General features: G+C 42.6%; 1 protein-coding gene across 1 annotated transcript in view; it reads left to right on the top strand.

Annotated features, from left to right (window-relative positions):
• LOC141105726 (uncharacterized) overlaps positions 1–15,842 on the top strand; it is a 178,739-nt gene that overhangs the window by 100,553 nt on the left and 62,344 nt on the right. The window contains exon 12 of the mRNA XM_073595788.1: positions 13,482–13,542. Within this exon, the coding sequence (XP_073451889.1) occupies positions 13,482–13,542 (61 nt within the window). The remainder of the gene's footprint in view (positions 1–13,481; positions 13,543–15,842) is intronic.

Here is a 15,842-nt window from a genome sequence, read left to right as displayed (position 1 = left end):
TTTTGATGCCATGGTCGCTCTGCAGTTTCCAGACAGAAAGTACAGTAAAACTGCAGGCAGGGGCACTGGACAAAGCACTGGGGGGCAATCTGAGGTCAATTTTATTTTATTTAGTAATGTAATCCAATAGGATTACAATGTGTCAGTGTATTTGTGTTTAAACTTTTTGAATTTGCCGCCGGTTCCACCCCCTTCGTCGCTACGCCCGCAGGGAATGGAAGCCAGGGCACACAGTGCATCGGGCGGAGGATCCGGCCGCCGAACACAGCGGGAGAACATCGCGGGATCCCGGAGACAAGGTAAGTCACGTCGTCCAGGATCCAGCGATGCGATCCCGAGTCTGGCTCGAGGTTACCGCTTTTGGTACTAAAATCTCACCCCGAGCCAGACTCGGGAATACCGCCGGGGGGGTTAAAGGGATTTTTTTTTTTTTTCAAATGACAAATAATTTTTTTTTTTTTTTTGCGTTTTAATGTAAATATGAGATCTGAGGTCTTTTTGACCCCATATCTCATATTTAAGAGGTCCTGTCATGTTTTTTTTCTATGTTTACATTCCTTGTAAAAGGAATAAAAGTGACACAATTTTTTTTTTTAAAAGAACAGTGTAAAAAAATTTAAAAAAAGTTCAAATAAAAAAAAAAAAAAAAAATTTTTAAACACGCCCCGTCCCGCCGAGCTCGCGTGCAGAAGCGTATGCATACGTGAGCAGCGCCCGCATATGAAAACGGTGTTCAAATCACACATGTGAGGTATTGCCACGATTGGTAGAGTGAGAGCAATAATTCTAGTAAACAAGCATTTCCCCGTTCTGCCTAGTGACAGGACAGTGATCACAGCTCCCTGTAATCGGGAGCGGTGATCAGTGTCGTGTCACACATAGCCCATCCCCCCCCCCCCCCCACAGTTAGAATCACTCCCTAGGACACACTGAACCACTGCAGCGCCCCTTGCTGGTTAACCCCCTCACTGCCAGTCACATTTACACAGTAATCAGTGCATTTTTAATCGCACTGATTGCTATATAAATGTGAATGGTCCCAAAATAGCACCAAAAGTGTCCGCCATAATGTCGCAGTCACGATAAAAATCGCTGATCGCCGCCATTACTATTAAAAAAAAAATTATTAATAAAAATGCTATAAAACTATCCCCTATTTTGTAGACGCTATCATTTTTGCACAAACCAATCAATAAACGCTTATTGCGATTTTTTTTTTTTTTTTTTTACCAAAAATATGTAGAAGAAAACGTATCAGCCTAAACTGAGGCAAAAAAATGTTTTTTTATATATTTTTTGGAGATATTTATTATAGCAAAAAGTAAAAAATATTGCTTTTTTTTCAAAATTGTTTATCGCGCAAAAAATAAAAACTGCAGAGGTGATCAAATACCACCAAAAGAAAGCTCTATTTGTGGGGAAAAAAGGACGTCAATTTTGTTTGGGAGCCACGTCGCACGACCACGCAATTGTCAGTTAAAGCGACGCAGTGCCGAATCGCAAAAAGTGCTCTGGTCAGAAAGGGGGCAAATCCTTCCGGGGCTGAAGTGGTTAAACGTCGCCTATGGAGATTTTTATGGGTAAAAGTTTGTCGCCATTCCACGATCGGGCGCAATTTTGAAGCGTGACATGTTGGGTATCAATTTACTCGGCGTAATATTATCTTTCGCAATATAAAAAAAAATTGGGCTAACTTTACTGTTGTCTTATTTTTTAATTCAAAAAAGTGTATTTTTCCCCAAAAAAGTGTGCTTGTAAGACCGCTGCGCAAATACGGTGTGACAAAAAGTATTGCAACGACCACCATTTTATTCTCTAGGGTGTTAGAAAAAAATATATATATGTTTGGGGGTTCTAGTAATTTTCTAGCAAAAAAGAGCTGTTTTTAACTTGTAAACACCAAATCTCAGAAAGAGGCTTGGTCCTTTTCAGTTTGGAAAGCATAGCGCATGGTGGAAAGCATCGCACTTGCGCAGTAAGGTTTTTTGTCGGAAATTCACTTCCGTTGCACAATCTGATGGGTAGCAGTAATCTGATAGAACACCGGCTGGGGGTGAGAGTCTGCAGTGAGACCGAGGCAAAACCATGCCTCAATCTCACCTGAAAATAATGAAACTGGAAGTGATGTCACTTCCGGTTTCATATGCACACTTCCTGGCCAGTACAGCCAGGAGACACATCTTGGTTGGATGGTGTGAAGGGCAAGGGAGACATTGGAGGCTATTAGACCTAATGTCTCCAGAAGGAATACCTGTCACCTGCCCAATGCTATCACATAGGGGTTTATTAACCCCTTGTGATGGCAATCACATAAAAATAAAGAAAAAAAAGTAAAAAAAGAAAATGATAATAAAATATATTTAAATAAAAAAAAAACATTCCCAAAATCCCCATTGCCCTGCACACCTGTGCAAATGCAAACCCATGGTGCGTACATGTATGTAAACCGCGGTCACACCACACATGTGACATATCGCCATGAACGTCAGAGTGAGAACAATTATTCTAGCACGAGACCTCCTATTAACTCTTCTGTGTCCTTGTCTTGGTGGCAGTCATGATGACATTGACTTATCAATAAATCTAGGTTGGATCGTTGGTGGTGTGCAGCCGTACCCCTCTTTTTCCTTACTTTGGGCTTGCACCCAGCCCATTCTGATCTACCAGATTGGTATCACCTGGAAGAGCGTTACCTTTCTCTGGATTTACAAGAGTTCCTAGTTTAACTCTAAATTGATGAGCTATAACGTCTTTTAAAGCGTCGCCTATGGTGATTTTTGTGCACCACAGTTTTTAGCGATATTGCGGGCCCACGAAACTTTAAACCATGAAATGTTAGGTATCTATTTCCTCAATGCAACCTAATCTTTTATATTTTAACCAAAAATGGGTATTATATGGTGTGATTTTGCACTAAAATGTATTTTATTATAAATTTTTATGGAAAATTTGAGTTTAAAATACAGTTGCACAAATATCACGTGAAACAAAAATTTGCAACTATCACCTTTTTATTCTACAGAGCCTCTGCTTTCAGAAAATATATAATGTTCTGGGGGTTTATGTAATTTTATTGCCAAAAATTTGGATTTTTATATGTACAGTATGCGACAAAGAAAGCAAAAATTGCTCTGGAGCTGAATTGGTTATAGTATAACTAAAGGCAAATGTTGAGAGGCATTAGAACATTTGTTAGGGTTTTTTTTTATTGCTGTCTCTGCCCCTGTTAGGGAGATTCACCCTCTCTGTTATCCATTTTCACTGAAAGTGATAGTGAAGAAAATCCCAAATTTTGCGTTGTCCCCAAAACAGTAATAGAGGAGATATCTTCCAATGGGGACACTCAGGCCTAGGACACACAGTCCGAATGTAGGGCAGCATTGGCCGGTTTAATAGAAACCGGCTGACATTCGGCCTGTGTGTATGGCAGCCAGTCCGACAGAAGCCGGCCAAATGGGTCATGACCGAAAATGGTCTGCCGACCGGCTTCCTAACCAGAGTGTTCTGGCGGGGGGGCTGTCCCCCTGTCAGAACACAATATCACAGCAGGGGAGATCGATGTACTAGCATCTTATTGTTAGTACAGCGGCTCGGACCTGAGCTGTCAGGGTTTTTTTTTTCCGTTCAACCTGTTGGGTTGAATGAAAAAAAAAAACTAGTAGTGTATACTAGGATTAAAGTGGCTGTAAACCTTTTCATATACCCAGTGAAGTGAACAGCCTCAGATGATACACAGAGATGAAACAAATCTCCCTACATAAGTTGTACATGTATATCTGCTGCCTTCATTTTTATATACTGTTTAGAAAGCGCAGATCGTGTTAGGAGATTTTCTCTTCCTGGTTAGCACTGCAGTGAAGCCTGGGCATGCAGCCAAGACAGCTGATTGGAGGAAAGGCACACAACCCCTCTTCTCAGCTAGAGACTTTCAGCTCTGTTGAATCCTTCAGCTCTGTGCTAATCTATTTATAGCATCCTCCCCAACACAAAACTCAGGCTGCTTTTATCATATGTGACAGAGAACTTGTCAGAAGTTATCAGGCCGATAACAGAAGAATGGAGCAGGAGACAGCTACGGGTCATAGTGCTTTGAAGAGAGATAAGAAAACACTGCAAATGTATGTGCCCAGCTCAAATTTCATGAATCAGGTTTACATCCACCTTAAAGTGGTTGTAAACCCACTTTGAGAAAAAAAAACTAACACCTGCAAGACAAAAGCATAATGAGCTAGTATGCATAGCATACTTGCTCATTATGTAATACTCACCTGAGATTGAAGCCCTCGTTGCGGTGCTGTGCACCGGCCAGCGACATCACTCCCGGGGGTTATTTCTGGGTATCGCAGCTCCGGCGCTGTGATTGGCCGGAGGCCGTGATGACGTCACTCCCGCACATGCGCGCGGTAACGGCACACTCACTGAAGCAACGGCACATACGTGCCATCGCTTCAGATTGTGTCAGTGTGCTGATGACGTCAGCACATGCAAATACAGGGGATATCGCCTAAACCATTCAGGTTTAGGCGATATCCAGGGTAGCTACAGGTAAGACTTATTATAGGCTTACCTGTAGCGAAAAGTGGTCTGTAAGGTTTACAACCACTTTAAGTGTGGTGAACCTGGTGATAACCAGAGATTACCTCACTTTGAAGGAATTTCCTCTCACTTCCTGTTTTCACTATGGGACAGAAAAGGGAATCTCCCCAATGACACACAGATGGCAAAAAAACTTGACAGTGGTTATAAACTTCCCTTTCTTTATCCAGGATGAGGTATAATGTTTTTCCTTTAATTCTACTTTAAAGTTGTATTAACCTCCCTGGCGGTATGATTATTTCAGATTTTAGGTGCTGAAAGAGGTACCATTATTTTGCATAGAAATTTGGCGTTTTATATTATAGGTCTGTAATTCTTAGAAATAACTCACTTAAATCTGTCCAAACAAGAGTCTAGTAGACATCCCGGGTATGATAAAGTTTGAAACACGAAATCATAAATTATAATATAATAAATAACTATAAATAATTATAACAAATAATAATAGCAAATATTCAATAATGTAATCAAATCAAAAACACTGAAATTTGCTCAGTTGCAGAATTGTCGCTGTCATTACTTTTAGTGTTTGATGACGAATTTCCCCACAAATCACTATCGCTCAATTCTGCAAGTGATTCTAATTTATTATCGCTGTTTTCTAGCTGGTCTAAAAGCACTTTTGACGTAAAGGGACATTTTTTTGGTTGCTATGGACAATCTCCAGTTTCCAGGCAAAAAGAACAGTATTTATAATATAAAACTGCATGCAGGGCACTGGACAAACCACTAGGGACAAAGGGGATGTGTAATTACTTGATACAGTACTGTAATCTGTAAGATCTATATCTATACTGTGTTTTTTACTTTTTGAATTTGGCGCCGAACTCCGTCCCTGTGCGTCGCAACGCTCGCAGGGATCGGAGCTCAGCACTGTGAATCGAGCGAAACACGGCGGCTTGCAGATCACAGCGGGGAGATGTCGCAGGATCCAGGGGAAAAGGTAAGTAACCTTTACATGGATCCTGCGATGCGATCCCGAGTCTGGCTCGGGGGTTACCGCTTTTGGTACTGAAATCTCACCCCGAGCCAGACTCAGGAATACCGCCAGGGGGGTTAAACCCAAAAGCAAACATTTATTATATTGCAGCTTACCAGTTCTTAGATGTGATGGCTGCATCCGTTTTCTTATTTAGGCTTTCTTTCTTCTATTTTCATCTGGTGATCCAGCCAGTAAATCTGTTGTTTTTCAAAAGCAAAAGCTCTCCAGCAGATTGTATCAGTTACAAAGATGAGACAAACCATTTAGCACTGACAGGGGTGCTTACGATGTTTAGCTTTTATCTATTTATGTAAAACCTTTAAAATGGATGTAAACTGGATTCATGAAATTTGAACTGGGAACATATATCTGCAGTGTTTTTTTATCTCTCTTAAAAGCACTAAGTCCCGTAGCTTTGTCCTGCTCCGTTCTTATGTTATCAGCCTCATAACTTTTGACAAGCTCTCTGAGACGGGAGCCTGAAGTGTGTGTCGGGGGAGGTTGCTACAAATAGATTAGCACACAGCTAAACACAACCTCTGCATGTGTGGGGAGGGGGTGTGTGCCTTTCCTCCAATCAGCTGTCTCAGTGTATAGCAATAATCCACTCCTACAGATGAATCAGGAAGAGAAAATTTTAACAGGACATGAACTTTCTAAACAGTATATAAAGATGAAGACAGCAGATATACATGTAAAACGTATGTAGGGAGATTTGTTTGATCTCTGTGTATCATCTGAGGCTGTTCACTTCACTTGGTATACGTGAGAGTTTACATCCACTTTAACCTAAAAGGAAAAAAAACTGTTTACTATAACTGCTTATAAAGTATTAGCTGGTGCTTGACTTCAATTTGTTGGTCTAAATCTGCTAGTACATCTACCCCCTGACCCTGCAGACTGACAATGCTGCTGTCCAAAAGTGCCCCTGTCATCCAGAGGGGGGTGGCCACTCTAATACAGGAGGTGTGTTACTGGTCACATCACCAGGTTAAAACAAAGGGGTGAAAAAAAGAAAACGAATGCAGCCACCACATCTAATGATTGGTAAACTGCAATATATTTCATTGTTGGTTTTGTGTTTAATAACGCTTTAGGTTTGCCAAAGGATTTGTAATATTGCCCAGTCGCTTTGTGGTTTATGCCCTTCTGCCAGACAGCACAGCTAGGAGAGTGACACCATTTTCTCTTTTGGAGTTAAAGAACAGTGGGGTGGGTCACCTGCTAACTGAACAATAAAGGATCAGATCACACCAATAAGTCATCAGCTCTGTATACTCCCAAATGTTTACACTGGGTTTTCTTAGAGGTTGTAAACCCTTGTGGTTTTTCACCCTATGCATTCTATGCATGGAGGTGAAAAACCTCTTGCAGTACAGCAGCCCCCCAGTGCCCTCGTTTTACTTACCTGAACCCTCTCTTTCTCGCACTGGGGATGAGCACCCCAGCTCTAGCAGGTGTCTCATGTCCTGATTGGCTAAGTTGATAGCAGCGCAGCCATTGACTTCCACTGCTGTGAATCAATCCAATGACGCGAGCGTCGGGGCGGGGCCAAGTCCTGCTGCCTGTGTCAATAGATGCTGCAGCAGGACATGGGAGCGCACCCGTACGGGTGTCCCGAGGGAGAGCGTTTCTTAGACAGGGCGCTCTAGAAGAGGAGGAGCCAGGAGCACCGCTGAGGGACCCCAGAAGAGGAGGATCGGGGGCCACTCTGTGCAAAACTACACAGAGGAGGTAAGTATGACATGTTTGTTTTAAAAAAAAAAAACACGAACCTTTACAACCCCTTTAAAGTGTTACCAACCCCAGGACCCTGCATCCACTATATCTGGTCTCTCACAATACACAGGGCATGGTAATGCAATTCTTTTAGTAAATATAAACTGCTAAATACCTTTTCTCATCAGCAGTATATAGCAGTCTTGTGACTTTCATCAGAGCCTGGTTAAAGCTTGCCGGAGGAGTTTTCATAGCACACTGGCTGTCCTATCCGAATGCAGGACCCCTGACCCTCTGTCTGGATAGTGCTGATTGGCCCTGTGCTGATCACATGCACTTTCCCAAGAAAAAAAAAACTCTCTAGCAATACACACCAAACTGAGCATGTGCAGCCTGACTCCACTAACTCTGTTATCTGGACATATTTTGGAGACAATGTAAGAAGGGGAGGATCAGAGAAGACAGGATCAAACTGCCTTTTTACACAATGCAAAAGATTAACCCCTCAGGTTCCACAGTGAGTATAACAAGCATGTTTTACTTCATATACAGACTGATTTTACTGTTGTGGGTTTAGTGACACTTTAATGAAGACTTCCATGACCAGTGGCAATCATTTAGCATAAATGAAAATTTCAACTTTATAAGCAGCGCTGCTCTGCACTAACTTCCAGCTCCTCCACCAGGAACCCGTACCTGGTTCTTCATTCACTAAACACAAATGAGTCAGAATGGCCTCTAAGTGTATACCCTTTAGACTGGCTCTCCAGCCCTCTGGTTTACCTGGTTCTGACTCACCAATATATAGTAGAGAAACTATCTCTTGCTTGTTCATAGGTTCATTAAAGCATCAACATATAAAATGGCAACAAGCAAGTCAGTTTCAGCTCTCCCCAACACACTATGCCTAATTTACTTTTTCATTGGGTGGAGCTGAAAGGCTGGATGTGTTTCTGAATGCACAAAAAAAAATTGAGGTAATATGCAGCATGGTGCACCGGCAGTAACCTCTCAGAATCCAGTTTAAGAGAACAATATTTGTATTAATGTTAAAGTTCAGCAATTCACAGGAAGCCGTCTTACCGCGAACACTCACAGAATGCAACAGCAATGTGTAGCAGAGTAGGTTGCAGATGTGCAGACAGCGTCTGTCTGGATGGGCGGAATGTGGCCTGGCTGGTCCATGCCAAAATGGAGAGGTCTCCAGGAAAGATGGCGTGTACCTATCCTTCCCTACTCGTCAGGAACCTGTCCCCGCTGCTGATCATTGTCCCTGTCAGATGGGAGACCTGTCCCTACACTACCTACACGCAAAATGCACATCAAGCCTGGGAACCAAGACCTTAAATAGGCTCTACCTGACCCAAGATGGCTGCCAAAGTCACATGGGGCAGCAGCATCCAATCGGATAGCTTCCCCAGTGACCCAGGAAACCATAGAGGAACCATGTTCTTCTCAACTTCCCCTCCAACTGCAATCCTGCGAGCGCCACCTATAGGAGAAAATAGACTGCAGCTGCCTACAAACTAGCTATCAATATTTATAAGAAATAACACCATAGATTGTGGATTCAATTGAGTATTAGTTTGCCTGTAAGGATCAGGGAGGAATTTTTTCTCAGTTGAAGTAGATTGGATCCGTTTTCTGCTCTTTTTTTTTTTCTGGATCAAATGCGGGCTTGTGGTTCTGAGAATGCAGGTTTTTTACTAATTTTGTCTTTCAGATGAACCCGATGTGTCTCTTTTCAGCCTTTATAACTGTGTAGCACATGGAGTTAGATTTAGGAAATGAAGGAAATATCATTATCACAGCTTGACAGAATAAAGAAAAATATCTGGCCAGGAATTATCCGTGGAACAAACTTGCTGTGTGCTTCTTACACGTTACTTTGTGGTGGTGGAAATATATGTGTTTCCTGATATATTTTTCTCCAGGCCAGAAGACTAATCTTAAAACATATTATTTTACTGAAAGGGTAGTTGATGCTTGGAATAAACTTCCAGCAGAGGTAGTAAGTCAGTCAACAGTAAGTGGCTTTAAATATGCTTGGGACAAACCTAGATCTATACTCAGATAAAAAAAGTAAAAAAAAATACAAAAAATGTATAAAAAATTAAAAACGGGCAGATTCAATGGACTACTCAGCCTTTTTTCTGCCGTCACTTCTCTGTTTCTAAGACCTAAATCACTCCGGGTGTTGCTGTGCTATGCTGTGTCTCCTGGCTGAGTTTCTGTGTTGTTTCGGTCGGTAAACGTCCGCCCTCCCCTCGGGAACTTTCCTACCTCATTAGAGCGACCCGCGGGACCAAGGAGATGAGTGAGCCCAAGTCATGTGGTTGCAGGTGCTGTCCCCCTCAAGGCTCTCTTCTCTGTCCAGACACTTTTATCTTCCTCCACCCCTGGACTCTGACCCCCTCCTGACTTGTTTGGGTTGAAATGAATGTTCAAAGACCAATTTAAATGTTTAGCTGTTTCCCATAGACACATGAGACGCGGCTGATGACAACTTGATCTGTCACCGTCCAACTTTTCCCGGATCGTAAGTTGCAAATGGCAACACATTTTCTGCCTGGGGACAATCACATTTCATAGCAAAAGTCTTGTTTACAGATGAAATAACAATTATTGGATGACTTATCCCACAGCCATAAAACAGACTCTACAGCTCTTTTATTAATCAATACTCAATGATAGAAAAATATATACATGATTGTGTTCATTACATAATTACTCTACACATTCTATATAATTAACTGCATACTCATTCTATATAAACACCTAACCAGTCATATATATAATTTGTATAAAACTCTTAATTTAAACCCCAACTCTGGGCAGAAAAGAAAAGATCCCATGCAGTAGGATTGTGCCCGCATGGCAGGAGTCAGTTGCTCATTTTGGCTAGGGGAGAGGAGAAACCGTTTTACCTACCTGAGCCTCTGCTCTCCCGGTAGGTGGCGCTCCCTCACAATCTGGTGGTGGACTTTCCCCCGGCATCCTTACATCAAGTGCAGGGCTATGGATCCTGTTTTGGTCTTAATGACCTCAGGACCCTAGAACTTGGGGGTCAGCTGCAAAGACTGGTCTAGCTGCAGGGAGGAGCGGAGGATGGGGTAAGTACATAGGTGTGCATGGGTACACCCTAATCACCCTGTGCGATTCAGATTTTCCCTGCTTCCCGATGCCCCCTGTCTCCCCCCTGCGATGCCACCAGCTTCCCACCTCTCCTCTCCCACCTGCTGCTGCGGGGGGGATGTTTCAGGATGGATGAATGAATGAACACGGTGAGTGATCTGTACCGATCGCTCTAGTGTTCATTCTTAATTGAAACATTGGGGTTGATTTACTAAAGGCAAATAGACTGTGCATTAGCAAAGAGCAGTTGCCCTCTGCAAGTGCAGTTGCTCCAGAGCTTGGTAAATGAGGTAAGGCTTCACTTTGCAAAGAGTACACAATCACGTGCAAGGAAAATAAAAAAAAATGAATTTTAGCTTGCATGTGATTGGATGATGGAAGTCAGCAAAATTTCACCTCATTCACTAAGCTCTGGGGATAATTCCCTTGCAAATTGAAACTTCCCATGTAGGCAAGTGCAGTCTGTATCCCCCACTGTAGGTGGCTCTCGACACCAAGATTCAATTAAGAAAACACATGTTTATTGTATTTAGACAATGGGGTGGATTTACTAAAGGCAAACAGACTGTGCACTATGCAGGTGCAGTTGCTCCAGAGCTTAGTAAATGGGGTGAAGCTTCACTTTGCAAAGAATACCCAATCACATTAAAAAACAAAAATGAAAAAACAGCATTATTGCTGGGACATGATTGGATGGTGGAAGTCAGCAGAGCTTCTGCCCATTTACTAATCTCTGGAGCAACTGCTCTTGCAGAATACAACTGCACTTTGAAAAGTGCACAGTCTTTCTGCCTTTAGTAAATCAACCCCATTATGTTTATTATGCTTCAGTTTGTGAATGAACAGGAAGCCACTCAGCACAGAGCACTTCCCAATTATTCACTATCCAGTGCAGCTGAGGCTGCAGAGAAAGGAACTGGGGAAGCTCTGTCCTCACTCCCTTTCTCTCTGTTTAGACCCCTGATATTTCACCAAAGCCCACCAACGGAGCTCCTAAAAAAATTGTAAATAGAAATTAATTTAGAAAAATAAAATTGTAAAAAATAATAACAGAATAATAATAATAAAAACTACTGTCACTGCTCACTGCCACCAATCTCTGCTCTACTGACAACAACCACTGCTCTGCTGATATACACGCAGGTGTGTTTGTGCTCTGCGGTGCACACCCTAATTCAATAGGCTGCACACACCAATGGGTAAGTATATTTCTTTTTATTGTTCCCCTAGACATAAACAAACACAAGGGATAACTTTTTATTTGCCCAGAGTGAGTTGAGTTTTAAAAATACTTTCTAACAAATAAATAGGTAGACCCAAATTCTTTTTCTTCAAATGCATCATGACACAATGTATACATGTTTTGTGAATATTTTGCAAAGTTTCTTACTGCCAGTAACAGCACTCCTTGTTGCAGGCTGACAAAGATTAGATACTGCTTTAGCAGCAGTATAGTCAGCCAGAGGTGTGCTCTCCTTTAAGCTGGTCATAGATCGTTCGAATCTCAGCTGGTTTAGCAGGGACCGGTCTGGATTCGAACCATGTATGTTTATGCTGATTGTACCCAAGTTGATCAATCGATCAACTTGGGTACAACCAGCCTGTTGGATTTTTCATGCAATTATTGCCAGCAGCTAATCACTTTGTGTTCTCCAGGCATGGATGGCTCCCCACGTCCCCATCGCTAGGAGAATGCAATAGTTCCACGGGAGGCATTCTCCCATAAACACTGACTGCGTTAATGGGGGAATCAAGCGGTTTCCTTTCCTGCAACCCATGGTTGGACAATCAAGAAAAGCTGGAAGCCGCACACTGGTGTAATGATGAATGTTTTTATTGATAAAAAGCTAAATCATAGCGGAACACAAAAACACTACAGCAGAAGCGTACAGACACAGCTGACGCGTTTCACACTCACGATGAGTGCTTACTGAGTGTGAAACGCGTCAGCTGTGTCTGTACGCTTCTGCTGTAGTGTTTTTGTGTTCCGCTATGATTTAGCTTTTTATCAATAAAAGCATTCATCATTACACCGGTGTGCGGCTTCCAGCATTTCTTGATTGTCCTGCTTCATCTTGCATCAGCCAGCACCTGGGACTCTTCCCCCTTGAAGGATAACAACTACACTGGCTCTTATCTCCATTGGCTTGTGCCTACCTGAGCGGTGGGACCCTTCTCTGCTTCGCTTGCAACCCATGGTTGCAGGAAAGTAAATCGCTCAATCTATGGCTGGCTTTTGTTGGCTGTTGGACTGCTTATCTCATAGATCTGAAAGGCAGCCCAACAGCATCTATTGGAATTCAAATGGTAAAGCAGCGTTTGACAGGATAAGGCCGCCTTTAAACTGCTTTGTCTGCAGTTCAAATGCACCCTAATAGGATGTTTTTTGACCACAGAAACGTAACACAAAGTTGGTCAAACGCCTCTGACCTGCCATGTGTACTGCTCAATTAAAGTCTATGGGATTTTGCTGTCCGACAGTTGACGTGCATTCAAAACACACGTCAAGCACAGAAAGACATCGGCCGTGGGCATGAGCCTTTAGAATTGTTGTTGTTCTTTTGTTCTCACATTGGGTTTGATGTACTAAAGGCAAGTAGACGGTGCACTTTGCGAAGTGCAGTTGCTCCAAAGCTTAGCAAATGAGGTAAAGCTTCACTTTTTCAAAGAATCACCAATCACATGCATCGAAAAAAAAAAAAATGGCATTTTTGCTTGCACACGATTGGACGATGGAAGTCAGCAAAGCTCCCCCTCATTTACTAAGCTCTGGAGCAACTGCTCTTGCAAAGTGCACAGTCTGCCTTTAGAAAATCAACCCCAATGTGTCAGAAAGGGTCACCATGGCTGGTTGTGGTAAACAGTATAACGCCAAACTCCTGAGCAGATTCCGAAAGAAGGAGAGTTTGTTTTTTTGTGGAGATCTGGTGGGAATAATTAGCTCCAGCAGCCCCTCGGGATAATCCGTCCCGGCTTGTGTCTGTTTATATTGTGTTGTATCTCTTATGGCTCTTTAATTTATTTTATGTTTTTTTTTTTATCTTGGCAGGTCTTATCCACCACTCAGAGCCTGAATTCTGGACATCATATGCTCAGCAACACAGCTACACGTATGTAGTAATTATCTATGTATTATATATATTGGCCCGGACAGAGGCACCTGATTGCCCCCCCCCCCTTTCCCCGCAGCAGGTGTCAATCTTCAGCCGGGGAAATTCCCCCCCTCACCTCGGGCCAGAATAATATTCAGCTCTGGAAAAGCTCTGGGGAGCCCATCAACTTTCCAAATTGCTCTGCTTGTGAGATATCAAAGCCGCGGCTTCAGCTGTGAAATTAAAACCAAAATAAACGGGCAGAGCCGAGCATGACAAGTGATGAATTAAACGCAGGTCCTCCGCACATTCTGTAACCGCCTGATAATGTAAACACAGTCACACTGATCGCTCTTTAGGCTCTTTATTAGGGCCGGGGAATTGGGGGGGGGGGGGGGGGGGGGGCACTGCTCTCCAGTTGTAGATTTTATAAATCAGATACAGGGGGTCCCCTACTTACAAACATCCGACTTACAAACGACTCCTACTTACAAACGGAGGGAGACAACAGGAAGTGAGAGGAAATCTACCCCTAGGAAGGGAAATTCACTCCTGTAAGCGTTATTATGGGAAAAAGGTGTCTCCACTGATGCTTTATCACCTATCCTTATTTCCCTAATAACCCCAAATTTTCAAAATCCAATTGTCATTGGGACAGAAAGTGAGGTGAAATCTTCTGAACAGGGGCACAGACAGCAAAACAAATGTTACAGGGGTGATAACCCTTCCCTATGCTATCTACAAAACTTAAAAATAGATTTTTTGGCTGGAGCTACACTTAAAAAATGTACCTGTTCCGACTTACAAACAGATTCAACTTAAGAACAAACCTAAAGTCCCTATCTTGTTTGTAACCCGGGGACCCCCTGTACAAGTTTTTTCCTTGACTCTCGGGCACACAGCTGCAGTAACCCATCCCGTCTGATCTGGCGTTATTTAAGGAGCGCTGGCTGAGGTAACCCATAGCGATGTCTCTGATCTGACAACATTTGGTTGCTATGAGTTACCTCGCTCTATGCACCGACATACCTGCTGGCTGGTGTAAAAGCAATGGGCAGAAAGTTTGCGACAATTTGCACTTAGTAAGCCTCATGTCGCTGACAAAAGTGGTCACCCTGAATAGAGTAAAATAACACTAAGGGGTGCATTTACTAAAGGCAGAAAGACTTTGCAGTTTGCAAGTGCAGTTGCTCCAGAGCTTAGTAAATGGGATGAAGCTTCACTTTGCAAAATATACCCAATCACATGCAAAAAAGTGAAAAAAAAAGCATTATTGCTTGGACATGATTGGATGATGGAAGTCAGCAGAGCTTCTCTTCATTTACTAAGCTTCACATCATCACTGTGCTGTATGCAGCCTGTGCAGAAAATGTGAGAGGGACCCAGCAGGCCCCACCCACTACAAGCTGCGTGTAGAAAAATACAGGAGGGGGCGGAGACAAGACCAGTCACCCTGTTCAAGGAGGGAGAGCATTAGTGACCAGTCTTGATTACAGGAGGCTCCTGCAAAAAGGCAAAGTTTCATGCTGGAATATTGCACAGAGCTGGAAAAAATACACAAAGCACACTAAGATTCAATTCAAAAAACACATGTTTATAGACAATGGGGTGGATTTACTAAAGGCAAACAGACTGTGCACTCTGCAGGTGCAGTTGGTCCAGAGCTTAGTAAATGGGATGAAGCTTCACTTTGCAAAGAATACCCAATCGCATTAAAAATGAAAAAACAGCATTACAGGCATACCCCACTTTTAAGTACACAATGGGGTTTATTTACTAAAGCTAGAAAGTGCAAAATCAGGCTCACTTCTGCATAGAAACCAATGAGCTTCCAGGTTTTATTACCAAAGCTTAATTGAACAAGCTGGAGTTAGAAGCTCATTGGTTTCTATGCAGAAGTGAGTCTGATTTTGAACTTTCTAACTTTAGTAAATAAACACCATTGCGTACTTAAAAGTGGGGCATGCCTGTATTGCATGGACATGATTGGATGGTGGAAGTCAGCAGAGCTTCTGTTCATTTACTAAGCTCTGGAGCAACTGCACTTGCAAAGTCCACTGGCTATTTACCTTTAGTAAATCCTCTTCTCCCCTGTTATTTAACTATATTATAGCATTTTTATGTGCTGCAGTCTATAAATTATGAGATGTAGGCTGCAAAATCTGAAATTACTTATAAATAGCAGTTTATAAAAAGAAAATCTCAATTAAAGCTAAATGGTTGTGTATTCCATTTCTCTGGGATGGGCCAGCATCAGTTCTCCACCAGAAAATGAACTCTGAATTATGGGGAGCCTGAAAGTCCGCTGTGCCTGGGAA

The sequence above is a fragment of the Aquarana catesbeiana genome, linkage group LG08 (genome assembly GCF_042186555.1).
Source record: "Aquarana catesbeiana isolate 2022-GZ linkage group LG08, ASM4218655v1, whole genome shotgun sequence".
Taxonomy (NCBI): Eukaryota; Metazoa; Chordata; class Amphibia; order Anura; family Ranidae; genus Aquarana; species Aquarana catesbeiana.
This window is presented reverse-complemented; position numbering and strand designations above follow the sequence as displayed.